The 15,790-nt window shown below is 37.2% G+C and overlaps 2 protein-coding genes across 2 annotated transcripts in view; both read right to left on the reverse strand.

The window, feature by feature from the left end:
- The window catches only part of LOC132179204 (uncharacterized protein At4g06744-like), a 2,365-nt gene extending 1,970 nt beyond the window's left edge, over positions 1-395 (reverse strand). The window contains exon 1 of the mRNA XM_059591871.1: positions 7-395. Within this exon, the coding sequence (XP_059447854.1) occupies positions 7-242 (236 nt within the window). The 5' untranslated portion in view covers positions 243-395. The remainder of the gene's footprint in view (positions 1-6) is intronic.
- Positions 396-7,666: 7,271 nt separating this feature from the next.
- Positions 7,667-9,598, reverse strand: LOC132177218 (protein FAR1-RELATED SEQUENCE 5-like). The gene is made up of 3 exons (XM_059589471.1): positions 9,470-9,598; positions 8,291-8,596; positions 7,667-8,137 (listed from the first exon to the last, which is right to left on the reverse strand). Exons 1-3 carry the CDS (start codon positions 9,596-9,598, stop codon positions 7,667-7,669), a joined length of 906 nt encoding a protein of 301 aa, XP_059445454.1.
- Between the last annotated feature and the right edge of the window lie 6,192 nt (positions 9,599-15,790).

Raw genomic sequence — 15,790 nt, forward strand, 5'->3', positions numbered from 1 at the left:
GGAAGGGGAGGCGGAGGCGGTGGAGGTGGGGGACATTCAGGTTCAGGAGGCGGAGGAGGACAGTTTTCATTTTCAGTAGGAGGAGCAGGATAGTTGCTACCACCACCGCCGCCTGTAATAATTTCCAATGCTTCCCTATTGGACCCAATAGCCGGATTGCCGGCACCCACCCCATAGAACAAGCACAAATGAAGCAAGAAAGTTGATAAGAAAAGTGAAGCAAAGAAAGAGATGGCGGCCATCACTTCTCTGTACACATGCAGGACCTCTGAGAATAGATAGAATAATGGGGAAGTTTTTATAGAATGTGCGTAGACTCCGAGAAGAAAAGTCAGAGGTCTCCCCCCTCACATGCTTACAGATGACAATTCTGTAAATCTTTGTTAGGTTTGGAGGTTGCTGTCCTCTCACTTTCGGAAGAAGACATGTTCTTGCAGCACTGTTCGATCGTCACCGATTCCTCGCACTTTAGATTAAAATGATATCATGTTGGTGTATTTTAACAAAAAATCATTATTTTTATTAATTTATTGTTAGGGCATTCCCAATGGAGGAGCCATATTTTTATGTAAAATGGCTTCTCAAAACTCACTTTTATTTAGTTTAGCTAAACCATTTTTAAATGTCTCCACATCCGATTATTTATATTTCTATCTATTTTATTAAAATATTATTAAAAATAAGAAAAGTTTTGGGAAAAAGAGAACATGTGAGCGGAAAAATAGGAAAAGTTTTGAGAAAAAAGAGAACATGCAAAAAAAAATAAGGAAAAGATTTGGAAAAAAAAAAGAAAACAGGTGAGAGAAACAATGAAAAATAAAATAGCTCCCTTGAAAAGTGCTGCTACATTTAGCTTTTTTTTTAGCTCTTCTAATTAAATATCTATTTTACATTTTCTTTTGGCTCATCCAATGTAGGGAGTTTTTTAAACATTTGAAAAGCCATTTTAAATAAAAGTAACATTTGGCTCTTCCATTGAGAATGCTCTTACAATTTCATTATGAAATACTATGCACTCATATTGTTAGCCAAAATAGTTCAAAATTGGGGAAAATACACTTTACTCCACTGAATTATCCACTCATTTGCACTTTTAACCCCAATATTCAAAAAGTAACACTTTACCCTCTCAAACTTCCAAATTGTTGCAATTCGACCATTCTTGCCTCTCTTTTTTTTTTTTTTCCAAAATGCCTTCATCCCAAGTTTTTTTTTTAAAAAAAATTAAAAATTAAAAATTAAGGGGTGGCCGGTCTCGACCAACCCCAGGCACAATTGGAGTGGCTAGCCAGCCCTTAATTTTTAAACCTTAATTTGTGGTTTTCTTTTTCTTTTTCACATCAATTAAATCTGTTTCATAAATATTAGCAAGTTTACATTAATTTGTGGTTTTTTTTTTTTTTTTTTTTAACAATTTTGTTATTTAATTCTTATGGTAACTTACAAAGTTTAGGGTTTAGGGTTTGTTTTAGAGGGTATTTTTTTTTTTTTCATTTTTGAATTGAACGAGTGTACTTCCTGCGGAGAGATCTTTGATTTGGGTTTGGGTCTTGTTATGAGCACAAATACCTTGTGCGCATAATAGGTTTGTCTGTTTATCTTCAAATGTGGTTTTTTTGTTTCATTTCGAAAATGGGTAAGAATTTTTGGGTGTTCTTTTTTCTTTTTCTTTGGGTAACCGATTATGGGTTTTGTTCTAATTTTGTGAAGTAGAACTGCTCAGGGATGTGGCTGTCCTCGCGGAGAACTTGGATAGAAATGGACTTAATGTTTATATATGAAGCTTAGATTTTTATTTATTTCTGATTTAATTGCCTAAATGGGTTTGCTTTGGTTTTTGTTGTGATTTGGGTTTGGATTTGCCTAAGCGTGAAGAAAAAGGAAAAAAAAAAAAAGCATTGCTCTGAAAAATTCGAAAAAAAGTTGCGTCTCTCTTTAAAATTTGTTTCTTGCCCATCAAATGAACAATTGGAGATACGCTTCTTTAAAACTGGATACAATCCGGTGGTAGAAGAGATGGGAGGATTGAAACACCGTGGTTATTGGAGAGGCAACCCAAGGCAATAGCAAAGGAGAAGACAATTTTCTATTATACGATGTACGATATTGTCTCCATTTGATAGGGATAAGATAAGGTTGATTTGGAATGTAATTACAAATCATTAGAATTAGATTAGATTAATAGTTGAGTTAAAATAGGATTTCAATTATTTAGGATTAGCTTTATTTGAATATTTGATATTTTATCTTTTAGCTGTTATCATGTTATTAATTGTAGTATATTTATAGACCATTTTATTAATGAAGAAGAGAGAGAATGATTTAGACGTATGTCGTTGTGGTTTGTATCCAGCTCCAACTGGATTCACTTGTGGTTTGTCTCCGGTCCTAATTGGAGTTCATTATCAATATCCCATCTCACGTCACTACCCAACCTTGGGTACCTATCAATTGGTATCAGAGCAGTTGAATTTCCCATTCAAAATTATAGGGATTCAAACCACAAAGACATACGTCTAAATAATTCTCTCTCTTCTTCATTAATAAAATGGTCTATAAATAGACTACGATTGATAACATGATAACAGCTAAAAGATAACATATCAAATATTCAAATAAAGCTAATCCTAAATAATTGAAATCCTATTTTAACTCAACTATTAATCTAATCTAATCTAATCTAATTCTAATGATTTGTAATTACATTCCAAATCAACCTTATCTTATCCCTATCACCATTGTTTGTATCTTTAGGTTGTTCCTACATTCTAACAGGAAACATTTATATTCAATGGAGTGATTCTTTTCCATGTTGAAACTTGTAACAAGTAGATGTAGTTCTCATATAGAAATGTTAACCGGATATTTTGATGCAACACGTTGATATTTGTTCCTTGTACTGCCTATTTTTGGTGCATTGAAGTACAATGTCTTGTGGGGATAGCAATTTTAACTTTTTTGCATCCTGATTCCACCGATTGAATGTGATTTAAGTGCAATTCAAGTGACTCTATAATCTTTGTCCATGAGAAGAAAAAGGAAAGAGGGAAAAAAATGCTGAGAAATTCTATTGCATGACAAGATAGGTACAAATTAATATATAACCTATTACTAGGAAGGACAAAAATGCACCGAATTGTGCTATCTTTTGACAGAGAACTGAATATTGATAGAGAACTTTTCTTCCTTTTCTTTGCCTCTCCATTTTGAACTTGGTTGGGAATCTCCTGAGTCATAGACCATAGCAATGTTTTTCCCCCAAACACTACACGTTTCGGCATGCTTATAGATAAGCTCTAGAGTGGTCAGAAAAAATGGAAACTTCATCATTGTATCTGCAAGAAAGAACATAATGATATCCAAAACTGAATGAAAACTTTAGAAAATCTAAGAAGGCATTAACAATAGCTTAGTGGGGTTGGCACTTCTCTCTTGCTATGTTCTCTTATCAAATCCCTAGAGGAAGTGTGAACAAATTATGTAAGTCACTTAATAAAAACAGAGGCGCACAGTGAGAATTCAACTCAATAAACTACAAATTCAAAGAAAATCCACACAGTTTTTTCTACAAGTAGGTGATAGGCCTAGACTTAGAGCACAATCGTGGGGGCCGGGCCTTAAGAAATTTTTTTCCCTTAAAAAATTTTGGAGTTCACCCTCACCCACCTACAGTCTAACCCCCACAAAACCCAAATGGCACCAAAACTCATAACATTGATCTGACAACAAAACCATGACAAAGAAAGTGATGAAATTCTTACCAAGATCTTCCAACGCCGATGGTTCTTTCTCTTTAGTCTTACTTTTTGCTCCACCGGGCTTATCCTCACTCTTACTCTCACTCTCTTCATGCTTCTTATAATCATTTGGCCGAAGCTCCGGACCGGTATGCCGAACCCAGCTCGCAGCATAAAGCCTAGAGGCTTGCTTCAACACCTGCACAACAGCACAACAATAAAGGCAAGAAACGGAAAGATGGCAACACTCAGAGAGAAGACGCATACCTGCGATGGCTATGGCAATGGCTGAAGTAAACGTCAGCGTGTTCAGTTCACTGAGAGACGGATTTCGAGCTGGTGACGTTTGGTGGTTTTGGATGGTCGGCTTAACTGGTGGTGGCATGGGTCGCGTTCGGTGGCGACAGTGCTTGGAGGTTGGCGGCGGCGGAAGATGAGGGGAGGGAGGGAGCAGCGTGGGAGAGGAAGAGAGGCAAACGTTTTGGGGATTTTGGGGAAGAATGAAAATTTTGAAATCTAACCTGCTTTTAGTCCATCACGCGTGATTGTTTTTTTATTTTATTTTAATAAAAAAAATTGATAACTATGGTTCAGTTAACCACGCCACCTCAACAAGGTGCGGATGAGTTGCTGATAGAATGCTTCTCCCTAGCATTACTCTTATAATTTAGTGCAATTGTTAACAGAGTAATGCTATTCAGAAGCATTTCTTGCGGAACTTGTCCGCAAAAAGGCTGGTTAACCCAACCTGGGTTAACTAGCCTTTTTATTTTTTTATTTTTAAAAAGAAAAAATTCACAATCACACGTGAAGGACTAAAAGTAGGTTAGGTTTCAAATTTTTCATTTTTTCCCCCCAAATCCCCAAAATGTTTCCCTCTCCTCCTCTCCTACGGTGCTCCCTCCCTCCCCTCATCTTCGGCTGCCGCCACAGAACGCCACCCATGCCACCACCGGTTAAGCCGACCATCCAAAACCGGTCACGTCACCACTTGAAATCCGGCCGACCTCTACCCGCCACAACTACCAGCGACGCCCACCATCCAAAAACCGGCAAGTCACCAGCTCGAAAATCCGGCCGAACGCCACCACCGGTCATTTTTCTCTCTTATTATCTGGTTTTTCTCTTGTTTTGGGGAATAGAATCCTGGTTATCTTGCTGATTTCGGAAAGCAACCGAGGCTTCCTTGTTGCAATTTTTTGTTTCTATTTGTTCCTGGTTTAACACATTTCATAAATTTCTTATCGAAGCAGAAGCAGCGCTGACCCGAACCAGTTTCTCTCTCTTTCCCAAACCGCAGGCCACCACGAAGCAGCAGCGCCGGCCATCCAAAAACTGGTTGGCCGAACACTACCCTAATCTAACATTTGAGGTAGGCTGAATGGGTATAGGTTTTGTTGGGCTGAAATCATGATGACCGATTATAGTAAGAATTAGTGGTTTTTTGTTTGATTTCGAAAATGGGTAAGAATTTTTGGGTACATTTTGTTTTTCATTGGGGATTATGGGTTTGGTTCTAATTTTTTGATTTCTTTACTATTTTGATGGAATTTGGATGAATGATTTTCGGATGGAAGGTTGATTTTTGTTGAGTCCTAATTTTCTTGGTCAATGTGTTGAAATTTTTTGGGAATTTCTCTGTTTAAGCCGAATGGGTTTGGGAGAAGCTTTCTTCGTTATTCTTTGGTTTTGGTTTTATTTGCACAAGATCAATCTGCTTCTCTTCTCAATGGAATTTGTGTTTTTGTGGAACAATAAAAATTGATTTGTGCTGTGATATAGGCTTCTACCTCTCCTTCCTAACTTGAAAATTTCTGACGAGTTTGTTGCAATTGCTACTATATATGTTTTGATTTTTTGGTTTCGGTTTTGGTTTTGGTTTTATTTTAAGAACAGAAAATCAAAACAGCACAGAAAATCAAAACAGCTATATATGTTTTGATTTTTTTGTTCACAAATGAAGATTGAAACTATATATGTTAGGAGGAAGACAATGAAAAATAAATTTCAAATTATGTAAGTGATTTATTTTAACTTACCTAGCTCCAAGTTCTTATGGTCAGCCACACTTAGTAACTTTGATCTTCTCAATCAAAAGAATGATAAACATTGTTGATATAATATTTCTATTGAGCTGAAAACTATAAGTTTTTGCCCTTGCAGGCATTGTTGATCAACTTCCAAAGATGACCATTGTTCTATTAGTTGATGAAGGCACAATTCCTGAACATTGCCAACTTTGTGACGATATAATAGATTTTCTTATGCTCATCAAGGATGCCATCATAGCAAAAGGCTTGTCAAGGATATTGACGGCTTCATATTTTTATATAATTTTGTACCTTGTTGATTTAATTGATTGGTTTAATTGGATATTTGGGCGAAAGGATTTTTTGTATTGCTGAAGGGTTTGGCATTTATTGGTAATCCTGATAGCTTTAGGAGATGATTTTTTTGTATTGTTGAAGGATTTGAGAATTCCGACTTAATAATAATGGTTTCATATTTATTGTAATGTTGACGGCTTCATATTGTTATATAATTTTGTACTTTGTTGATTTAATTGATTGGTTTAACTGGATATTGGTGGGAGATGATTTTGTATTGCTGAAGGGTTGGGCATTTCTTGGTAATCCTGATAACTCTCATTACATAACAAATTAACTCTCCCATTACAAAACAAGTATTACATAATTTCCAATACACAATACATATTAACACAAAATATTAAAACAAAAAATCAACTCAAGAAAGGTACATAATTTGTTTTTTTTGTTCTATCATCCTCAAAGAGTTACATTAAGCAAAACACTAGGAACTATGACAGTTACTTACAAAACCCTCCAGGTTTACGCATTTTTTTTTTCATGTATTTTATTTTTGACATAGCAAGAATCTTATATATTGAAGGGAAAAATCAAAATTATCCAAAAACAAATTTACAAGGTAGATTACCAAAAATTAAATCACCATCCGCCTCTACACAAAAATTTTCCATGGTGATCACCTAAAAAATCAAGACACTCCCAACACTAACCCCATCTTATATTACAAAATAAGCCGTGCTCTCCAACAATACTTGAAGCCTGTTGCACCTATGAAGCAGATAGAACTCAATAGCAATAATGAAAAGAAGGAAAAAGCTATAATATGCAGTAGAAAGATATTGCAAACAACCAACAGACCGTCAACATTAATCTAAATACTAAACTGATAATATTTAGAAGAAAGTACGACTACATCAACAGTAATTGACGTCATTAGAACCACTAGTAACCTTCTCACTATCAACACCCAGAATCATTACACCACAAAAATGGCTAACTAGTCTATACAACACCAAAAAAGTGCCAAAAAAAAAAAAAAAAAGCCAACGCAATAGCCCAAAAAAAAGCATTGTAGCTTGCATTCCATCGATTCCAATTACCGTTCCAATAGCTCAGGTAGCCACATATCCTACAAAATTATTATCAAGATTTCAGATAACAATATAAACTAAATTTCATGAAATAATTATCTATTTTCATTTTTAATACCTGAGTACTTGCACTCTCTTGAATTTCAAAAACATCACAACGAGCTTCGAATAAATACGAAACATCATCTCGATCCCTGGGAAGTCTTTAAGTAAGTAAATGTTTTACATGGTGGAAAAAAAAAACAGTAAAAATGTTAAGAAATGCACAAAATGTTTTAATAATAATAATTAAGCACTTGTGGAAGGAAAGTAAGTAACCTTATTTTTTCGTTTCCTCTAAATGGGATTAGTGTTACACGGCTCATTGCTTTTTCTTTGTGATTTATTCATTGTCGCTTTTTCCACCTCAGACATCTTCCTTTTATGCGGTAACTTTCCTCTTTCTTTAGCTACAATAGGACTATGAACCTCATCACCATCTACCGCCAACTCAACATCATCAATGGACTCATTACATGTCAAAAGATACGCCTGGAAGTGCAAGAGAAGGTGGACTGGGTTCACAACTTGAAGCACGTAATTCCTTGGTCAACATATCAATATGCGTCCAAACTTTTGTGTAGTGACCCACGTTTCTTGCAGCGATCTCTGCTAATGTATGCATACCTTTGCACAAGTTGTCATATCTTTGTACTTCGAGGTTGGCACTCAAAGCATCAAAACTACATTTAACTAAAGTATATCTTCGCTTCACATCCTTCCTCCAACAGTCAAGATAATATTTGGGGGGCAAAGATGTAATGTTATGTGCACACAATAGAGCAAAGATGTATCTGCATAAGATGCCTCTTGAGTCAAAGGAGTCACATGTGCATTTTACTTCAAATTCATCTCCATCTTCATTGAAATCTTCATTGAAGTAGACAACATATGGTACTACTTTCACGTATGCATCTTCAACTACTTCATTTTGAACTTTTACCTGTTCAGTCACTTGGTAGGTGCAAATTGCACCCTCTTTAGTCAAAAGGGAGACAGTACAATAAATTCTGCTTATTATCTCATGCTAAACTTCTTTGAATTTGGTAATGGTGTAAACATTTTCAAATTTTTCCTCAAAATGATAGAAGGTTACACATGGAAACTTAGTATTAAAAGACTTGAAATCTGCAAGACTCTCATTCTCAACCTTCTTCCGCAAAGCAACATCATATTGATCAACAAATTGCTTCAAAGTGGTAGACGGACGCAAATAGCCATCGAAATAGGCATTCATACTTTCACTCCGCTGTGTAGTTCTCATACCAGCCCAAAACACACCTTTCAGATATGCCGGTACCCAAAAAGTCCGCTCATTATATAACCGGCGCAACCAATCATGGTCCTTAAGGTCATAACTATTTAGTAGATTTTGCCATTTGATGCAGCGTGACTTAGTAGGCTGCAGCGAAAAACAACAATAAAGCAGCGGATAACTAATTCCAGATCTTGAGTCTATCAACGATCTAAGAATTCTTCTAAAAACAATAGATATTCTCTAAAGTTTAAAGGAAAAGAGGAATAAACTCAACTCTGAGTATTCTCATTAATCAAAATCAATAATAATCAACAACTGTTTTCTCTGGAGGCTATAAGCATATATTTATAGCCCCAAAACCCTAAACATAATAAAATATGACATAAATACCTCCAAAACCCTAAACCTAATAAAATAACGAAATATTGACTCTCAAAACCCTAATCCTACTAAAACAAGGAAATAAAGACGGCTTGACCTAATTTAAAAACGCAGAATAAAACATAAACAGCTCCGTGTGCGATCGATCGCAGTTCCAGGGACCTGGTGCGCAAGTGTCTGGAATTGCGCTCGATCGCAGGTACATGTGCGATCGATCGCACTTCCTGGGACGAGTATCACCATCCCATCTGCATCATTCTCCCCTGGTTGGAGAGAAAACGTCCTCGAATTCGGCCGATTCTTTCCACGATCCTTTGGATGCCCAATCAACTCATCTCACTCGCCGTTCCTCAAGACCAAGACAAGGCAACACCCGAAAATAAGCGTGACACTTCTCATCATCGAAATACCTTGATGGTTGACATGAAAGCCCCATACACCACTTGGCAATACTTCAGATTTGCCGTTCTTCTCCCGTTCTTTCTCCCTTCCATGTGCCATGAAAATACTCGAGAACGGGTCAACTATTGTTTCCCTTGTGAACATATAATTTTTTTCATCCGCATAAAACTCACCATAATCTTCGTTAGGAGAATTTAAAATATCTTCAACACCAAGGAAATCAACATAATCAACCTCTTTACCGTTAAAATTAGACACTTCACCTGAAAGGTCTTCATCAATCTCTTCATAATCGCCAACATCATTCGTGGGTTCTTCACCTCCCAATGGGTCATCTTCTTCGGGATAGAGACCGCCAAACATGGGAAAAAACTCATCTTCTTCGTGCTCCTCCGTGGGTCTTTCCTCTTCCCATGAGTCATCTTCTTCGGGCTCCTCATCATAGGTTGGTGAGGAATCCCAATCCACGAATCCTTGCGAAGGATCCTCAACATCTTCATGTCTGAACTCTTCATCATTAAATTCGGACTCCTGAAACTCTTCATCCACAAATTCTTCTTTCTCCTCCACAGAATATGGATTCGGTTTATGGATTTGTGGTTGGCAAGTAAGGGTCCAATTGGCTTGTCGTGGACTCTTCACCTCACTCCATGTTTCCCTAAACACCTTCTTTTGGTATGAATTTTCTATTTTCTTTGTCACAGCCATAGACCCTTGTCTCCAATTTTGTGACTTCTGGCCCATGGTATAACTATGGGGAAAGAAAGCGACGCGCATATATTTCAATAGTTCTCCCAACTATTGATCTTCAATTTTCCTTTCCGCTTCCTAGTTCTCTTCAATTGTTGCCACCACGCACCAACTCTTCCCTGGAATGTATGTACCACCAAAGAGACTCGTTGTTCATCGGGCACCCCGTTGAATTCAAAAACCTCTTCAACAGCCAACACCCAATCCAGAAATTCGTCGGGTTCTAGATCCTCGTCGAATTTCATAATTTTGAGTTTGAATCTACTTACCCACCGATTGGCATGAGCTTGCGCAAGGTGTCGACGTCCGTGAGTTTGGCGCTCCGCAAACGGGTTTCTAGATCCGTTCCCATGTTGACCACACAAGTTGGATAATTGGGTGGTGAGGTCTTCAATTTGATCCCTCATAGCCCTGAATCGATCCTTCGTGTGTTGCCAAGGTTCAGCGATTGATTTGCCTTCCGCCTCCGCGAATCGCGGTCTTGGTTGGCGACGACAACCATTCGGCCCACCACTCATGTGTCGCAAGCGAATTGCCTGTTGCTCCTCCCCATTCATGGAAAGTAATTGAGCTCTGATACCAACTGATGCAGCGTGACTTAGTAGGCTGCAGCAAAAAACAACAATAAAGCAGCGGATAACTAATTCCAGATCTTGAGTCTATCAATGTTCTAAGAATTCTTCTAAAAACAATAGATACTTTCTAAAGTTTAAAGGAAAAGAGGAATAAACTCAACTCTGAGTATTCTCATTAATCAAAATCAATAATAATCAACAACTGTTTTCTTTGGAGGCTATAAGCATATATTTATAGCCCCAAAACCCTAAACATAATAAAATATGACATAAATACCCTCAAAACCCTAAACCTAATAAAATAACGAAATATTGACTCTCAAAACCCTAATCCTACTAAAACAAGGAAATAAAGACGGCTTGACCTAATTTAAAAACGCAAAATAAAACATATATAGCTTCGTGTGAGATCGATCGCAGGTACAAGTGCGATCGATCGCAGTTTCAGGGACCTGGTGCGCAAGTGTTTGGAATTGCGCTCGATCGCAGGTACATGTGCAATCGATCGCACTTCCAGGGACGAGTATCACCATCCCATCTGCATACCATCCTACCTCAAAGTCACCACATGTTTGAGAGTTATAAACACATTTATGTATGGCACTCTTAATGGCAAAATAATTTTTATATGATTTAAACTTGTTTGGAATTTTTTTCAAAATGTGCCATAGACAATATCTGTGTCGGGTTTCTGGGAAAACTCTTGCAATTGCATTTTTCATAGCCCGATCTTGATCTGTTATAATTGCAATCGGCGCTCGGCTGTTCATGCAATTCAACCAATTCTGAAACAACCATACAAAATTTTATGTATCCTCACTAGATATTAATGCTACTCCAAAAAGTATTGACTGACCATGGTGGTTCACTCCCACGAACGGAGCAAATGGTATACCGTATTTGTTAGTCAAGTATGTCATGTCAAATGTCACGACATCCCCAAAACTTTCATACGATGCCCTACTTCTTACATCAATCCAAAACACATTTTTCAACCTAGAATCATCATCAAAATCAACTGCAAAGTAGAAACCATTATCGGTTGCTTGCATCTTATTCAAATGATCTAGAAGTGCTTTAGCACCTCCTTGGCCAAGCCGAATGTGTTTTTCCTTGTTAATAAAGTTTCTGCAATCTTTTTCTATAAAAGAAAGATTCTCATACCCCCCAGCTTCAACAGCAAGAGAGTTAAAACTCTGACTTTGTCCAATCCCAGATATATCATTTACTATAATCTTTCTTCTCACGTTAGAATTCAAATTCTTATTGCATTTATAATATCTTCCCTTGTTAATCATGATTGTGGTCAATAATTACACTAGTCACATACCACTTTGTTTCAACCAACTTTGCATTCAACTTCGCCTTACAATCTGTTTTTATTGTGGGATATGGCTTATTTATCGTGGGTTGTGGCTTGCCTTGACGCCCACATGCAAGGGTGACACGTATCTCTTCTCCAGTGATTTTGTCTTTAGTAATTTTTTTGATTACCACCCCAAAACCTCTTTTCCGACCAAACCGCCTATAATATGAGAAAAGTTCGTTTATGGAGCTAAACGTCATACCTCGCTGAGGTTGCTCAACATTTTCGTCTTCACTTACGAGCTTCCACTCAGACTTGCCCTTGCCCTTGCCATTATTGTTGTCCTCATCCCTTATAGTTTCATTTCCATCTACAACACAAAAAATAAATAAATAAACTAACAAACAAACCAAGATGCGTATATAATAAAATTCAACAAAACATCATTCAACAAATGAAGCATAAAATGTACGAATGAGAGAAGAAGAGCCTAACAAACCATTTTCAAGGACAATTTCAGAGGGCAGATCATCACCAACACGAATATGTGTACGTAAGTTGTCATCTTCGCATTCATTTTCCGAGTCCATCTAGGAGTTATTGCAAGAAAAAATTCAAATTAGAAACATGAACTCAAAACATGAAAAACATGAACTCAATGGTCCAAAACCCTCCAAAATTAGCACTGAATCTTCGACCCAACTCCACAAAAAATGGAGCTCATTTTTTAAAAGGTACCTAAACTTATGCTATTGTTTAGCTTAGGTACCTAAATTACTTTCCCTTTTTAAAAGGTACCTAAACTTATGCTATTGGACAATGAAGTACATGTGTACTTCACTGTCCTCAGTTAAAGCTCCCTCTCTCGCAACGCAAAATCTGTTTTTGTTGAGTACATTTTACTGGTTTGCTTTAGCATTGGTTGTAACGAGTGGGAATGGGAGACTCAGTGAGTGATGGTGGTAGTGGTGGTAGTAGATTTCTGAACCCATGGGTTCTTCATTTCCAGAAGATGGGTCTCTAGCTCAAGTGCCCTCTCTGGTATGTTTTGCTTATGTTTTTGTTTTTTGTTTTTTTTTTTTCTTTCACATTTTTCTTTTTGTGGTTGGTTTTGGGTTTGTTCGTTAATGCTCTGATTGGTAGCTTAGAAAATCCATGGCTGAAAGACAAACAATTTGTTGGGTAGCGCGAATCCTTTTTTCTTATTTCTTGGTTCACATTCTAGAAGAGAAACTGGATTATAATCTTATGCTATTGTTTGGCTACAAAAGGGAAAGTAATTTCAAATTCATTTTTTAAAAGGCAGTAATCTTTTGCTATTGTTCAGCTTAGGTATAATTTTCGTTTTTTTTAAAAGGCCCCATTATCCTTATTCTATGTTTGGTTGCTGAGAAAACTAGTTTTGAACATGATACCAAAACTTGAACAAAAAGCAATACCAAGCGAACTAAAAGTCTTTTAAATTTTAGAAGAGTTTCTTACTAGGGAAAAGGCCATGGAGGGCGGCGGCGCTGCTGCTTCGTGGTAGCCGGTGCACTGGATTGCGGCAGCCAGTGGTTTGGGAGAGAGGGAGAAACTAGGTTCAGGTCAGCGCTCCATAAGCATAACGTAGTGGTTGGCGGCGCTTCGTAGCCACTGAATAGTGTGGCCGGCGGTGGTGCGGTGGTGGACAGTGGTGGCAGCCGGTTGTGGTGGTGGGTGGGAGGAGGCAAGAGAAATTGAGAGAGAGAGAGGGGCGGGAGATTTGGGATTTTGGGGGTAACAGTGAAAGTGGGATTTTGGGGGTAACAGTGAAAGTGAAAGTGAAAAGTGAACATGTGCGTGTAGTTTTTTATTTTTTATTTTTTAATAAAAGGGTTGGTTATCCCAGCCTTTTTGCGGACAGGTTTCGCAAGAAATGCTTCTGAATAGCATTACTCAACAAGAGTACTTAGCGCCATTCAATGAGACAAATAAATAAGATGGCATAGAGATCGACATTCCATCTAATTCAATTTTTGCATCCATAATTAAATACATTAATTTAAATTAAAAATGTTCAAAATATTAAAAAAAAAAATGCCCTTTATTATTATTGAATAAAAACGTTGGGGTGGTTTGCATCCACTTTTGCTTTCGGGAGTGGTCGAATCACCCGCACGAACCCCCAATTTTGGCTTTGAGAGTGGCCGAGCCACCATCACAAATTTTAGAAGAGGGCGGCCGAACCCCCCTCACTTTTTAAGTTTTTGTTTTTATTTTGATTTTTAACTTATTAATTATTTTCTTGTTTAGAAAATAATAATAATAAATTAGTATTTAGGCAGTCCTTATGGACTTTTTTGTCAAAAAATTATAGTTCAAGTGTCATTCTTAGTAATATAGTCATATCTTACAAGTATTCGTTTTATTGCGAGTGATTATTTATTATGGAAATTTTTGCACAACAAAGAGACCACATCAGCAGTGCTGATGCAGCTATGGCTCATTCTGGTCAAGAGAATTCCTTATGTTGCTAGCCAAGTGAGGTAGGTAGATTAGAGACTCCCGCCAAGATAGAAACCTAGGAGTAGCCTCCCTACTTTGATTGACCTTGGCCGGTCATTTCTTGTGTGATAGTGAGATTTTGGTATATTAAAGCTTTGTGTCTTGAGTGATTTTCTCCGGATCAATCTCCGCTAGTCTATAGAGGCTTGTTAAGCCGGATCATTTAAATCTTGGTATTGTATGGGATTGCCTAATCTTTATTATTCTAGGTTCTTTTTATTTTTCGCATTTCACACGTCTTGCGAAATAGGATTAAATTTCCTAACATTTTGTTATTTGATGGTATGTTTTATTGGTTGTGGAATGAATTATATATTGACTAGGATTTATTAACACGTTTTAAAAATTTTGGTTCCAAATTTTTTACAAACGTTTTCTCAAAAAATATCGATAAATTAATTTTATAGTATATTTATAATCTTTTATATATAAACGCTAGTAATTTTTCTCAATATACGTTTCCATTAAACCCCAGTAATTGTTCTCAGGATTTGAATTATAAACCCCAATAAATGTTGAAAAAATTATCGGCATTTTCAGAAATGAACGTCAACAAGAAATCATTATCTTAACATTTCTCATATATAGCAAGGGAACAGGAACCTCTTAGCCAACCTTATAATTCATGACTTCACTTCAATTTAGCAGTGCACCAAAAATCTTGATCGAGCACTACCACTATAAGCAATATTGACATCTATTGTAGATAGAAGCCAATTTATTACACAATAATGCCTTATTCATCATGACCTAATCATTATATTACAAAATCCTTTTCATGCATGCATGCGGGCCATTACTTACAAGGAATGGTGTTCTGCGCAAGGCAGGACTTTGGCTTAGACAAAAATGCATCACATTCAACTTTTGGTCTCTGATTTGGAAGTCCATTAATACAATTCAGTTTTGGATCAACAACTTTTTTGGCTATCAACTTTGTGCATTCAGGGCAAATCTCGCTGAAATAGTTGTCTGATAAATCGAGTTGAGCTAGCTTAGTGATCTTGCAGATAGTATCCGGGACCGACCCATAGAGCTGGTTCTTAGCCAGATTAAGCTTTTCTAAATCAGCCAAGCACTGAAATGATTCGGGACCCGTCAAGGAATTTCCGCTCACTTCTAAAACAGTCGCGTTTGCCAATGACCCAATCTCAGGCGGCAAGCACCCTGTAAGCTGGTTGTCGTTGAAGAGCGCCTACTGGAGATTCTTAGCTTGGCTGATGCTTTTTGGGATTATCCCTGTGAATTTGTTGTTTTGTAAAGTTAGATAAATGGCTGGTGTGGCACCGATGTTATTGGGGATGTTTTCGTCAAAATTGTTGCCGTTGAGGAAAATTGTGTCCACATCTAGCGTGAACAATTCAAGTGGAACGGCGCCGGACAAAGAGTTAAACCAAA

The sequence above is a fragment of the Corylus avellana genome, chromosome ca4, assembly GCF_901000735.1.
Source record: "Corylus avellana chromosome ca4, CavTom2PMs-1.0".
NCBI classification, from domain to species: domain Eukaryota; kingdom Viridiplantae; phylum Streptophyta; class Magnoliopsida; order Fagales; family Betulaceae; genus Corylus; species Corylus avellana.

Excerpts from the sequence above, each read along its gene's own strand:
- LOC132177218 (XM_059589471.1), bottom strand. The coding sequence starts at position 9,598 with ATGTTTGGCGGTCTCTATCCCGAAGAAGATGACCCATTGGGAGGTGAA. Across the intron at positions 8,597-9,469 it reads CTAATTTTAACGGTAAAGAG|CCTACTAAGTCACGCTGCAT; the intron begins GTTGATTATGTT and ends TTTTCGCTGCAG. Across the intron at positions 8,138-8,290 it reads TTAATACTAAGTTTCCATGT|GTAAAAGTTCAAAATGAAGT; the intron begins GTAACCTTCTAT and ends GTGACTGAACAG.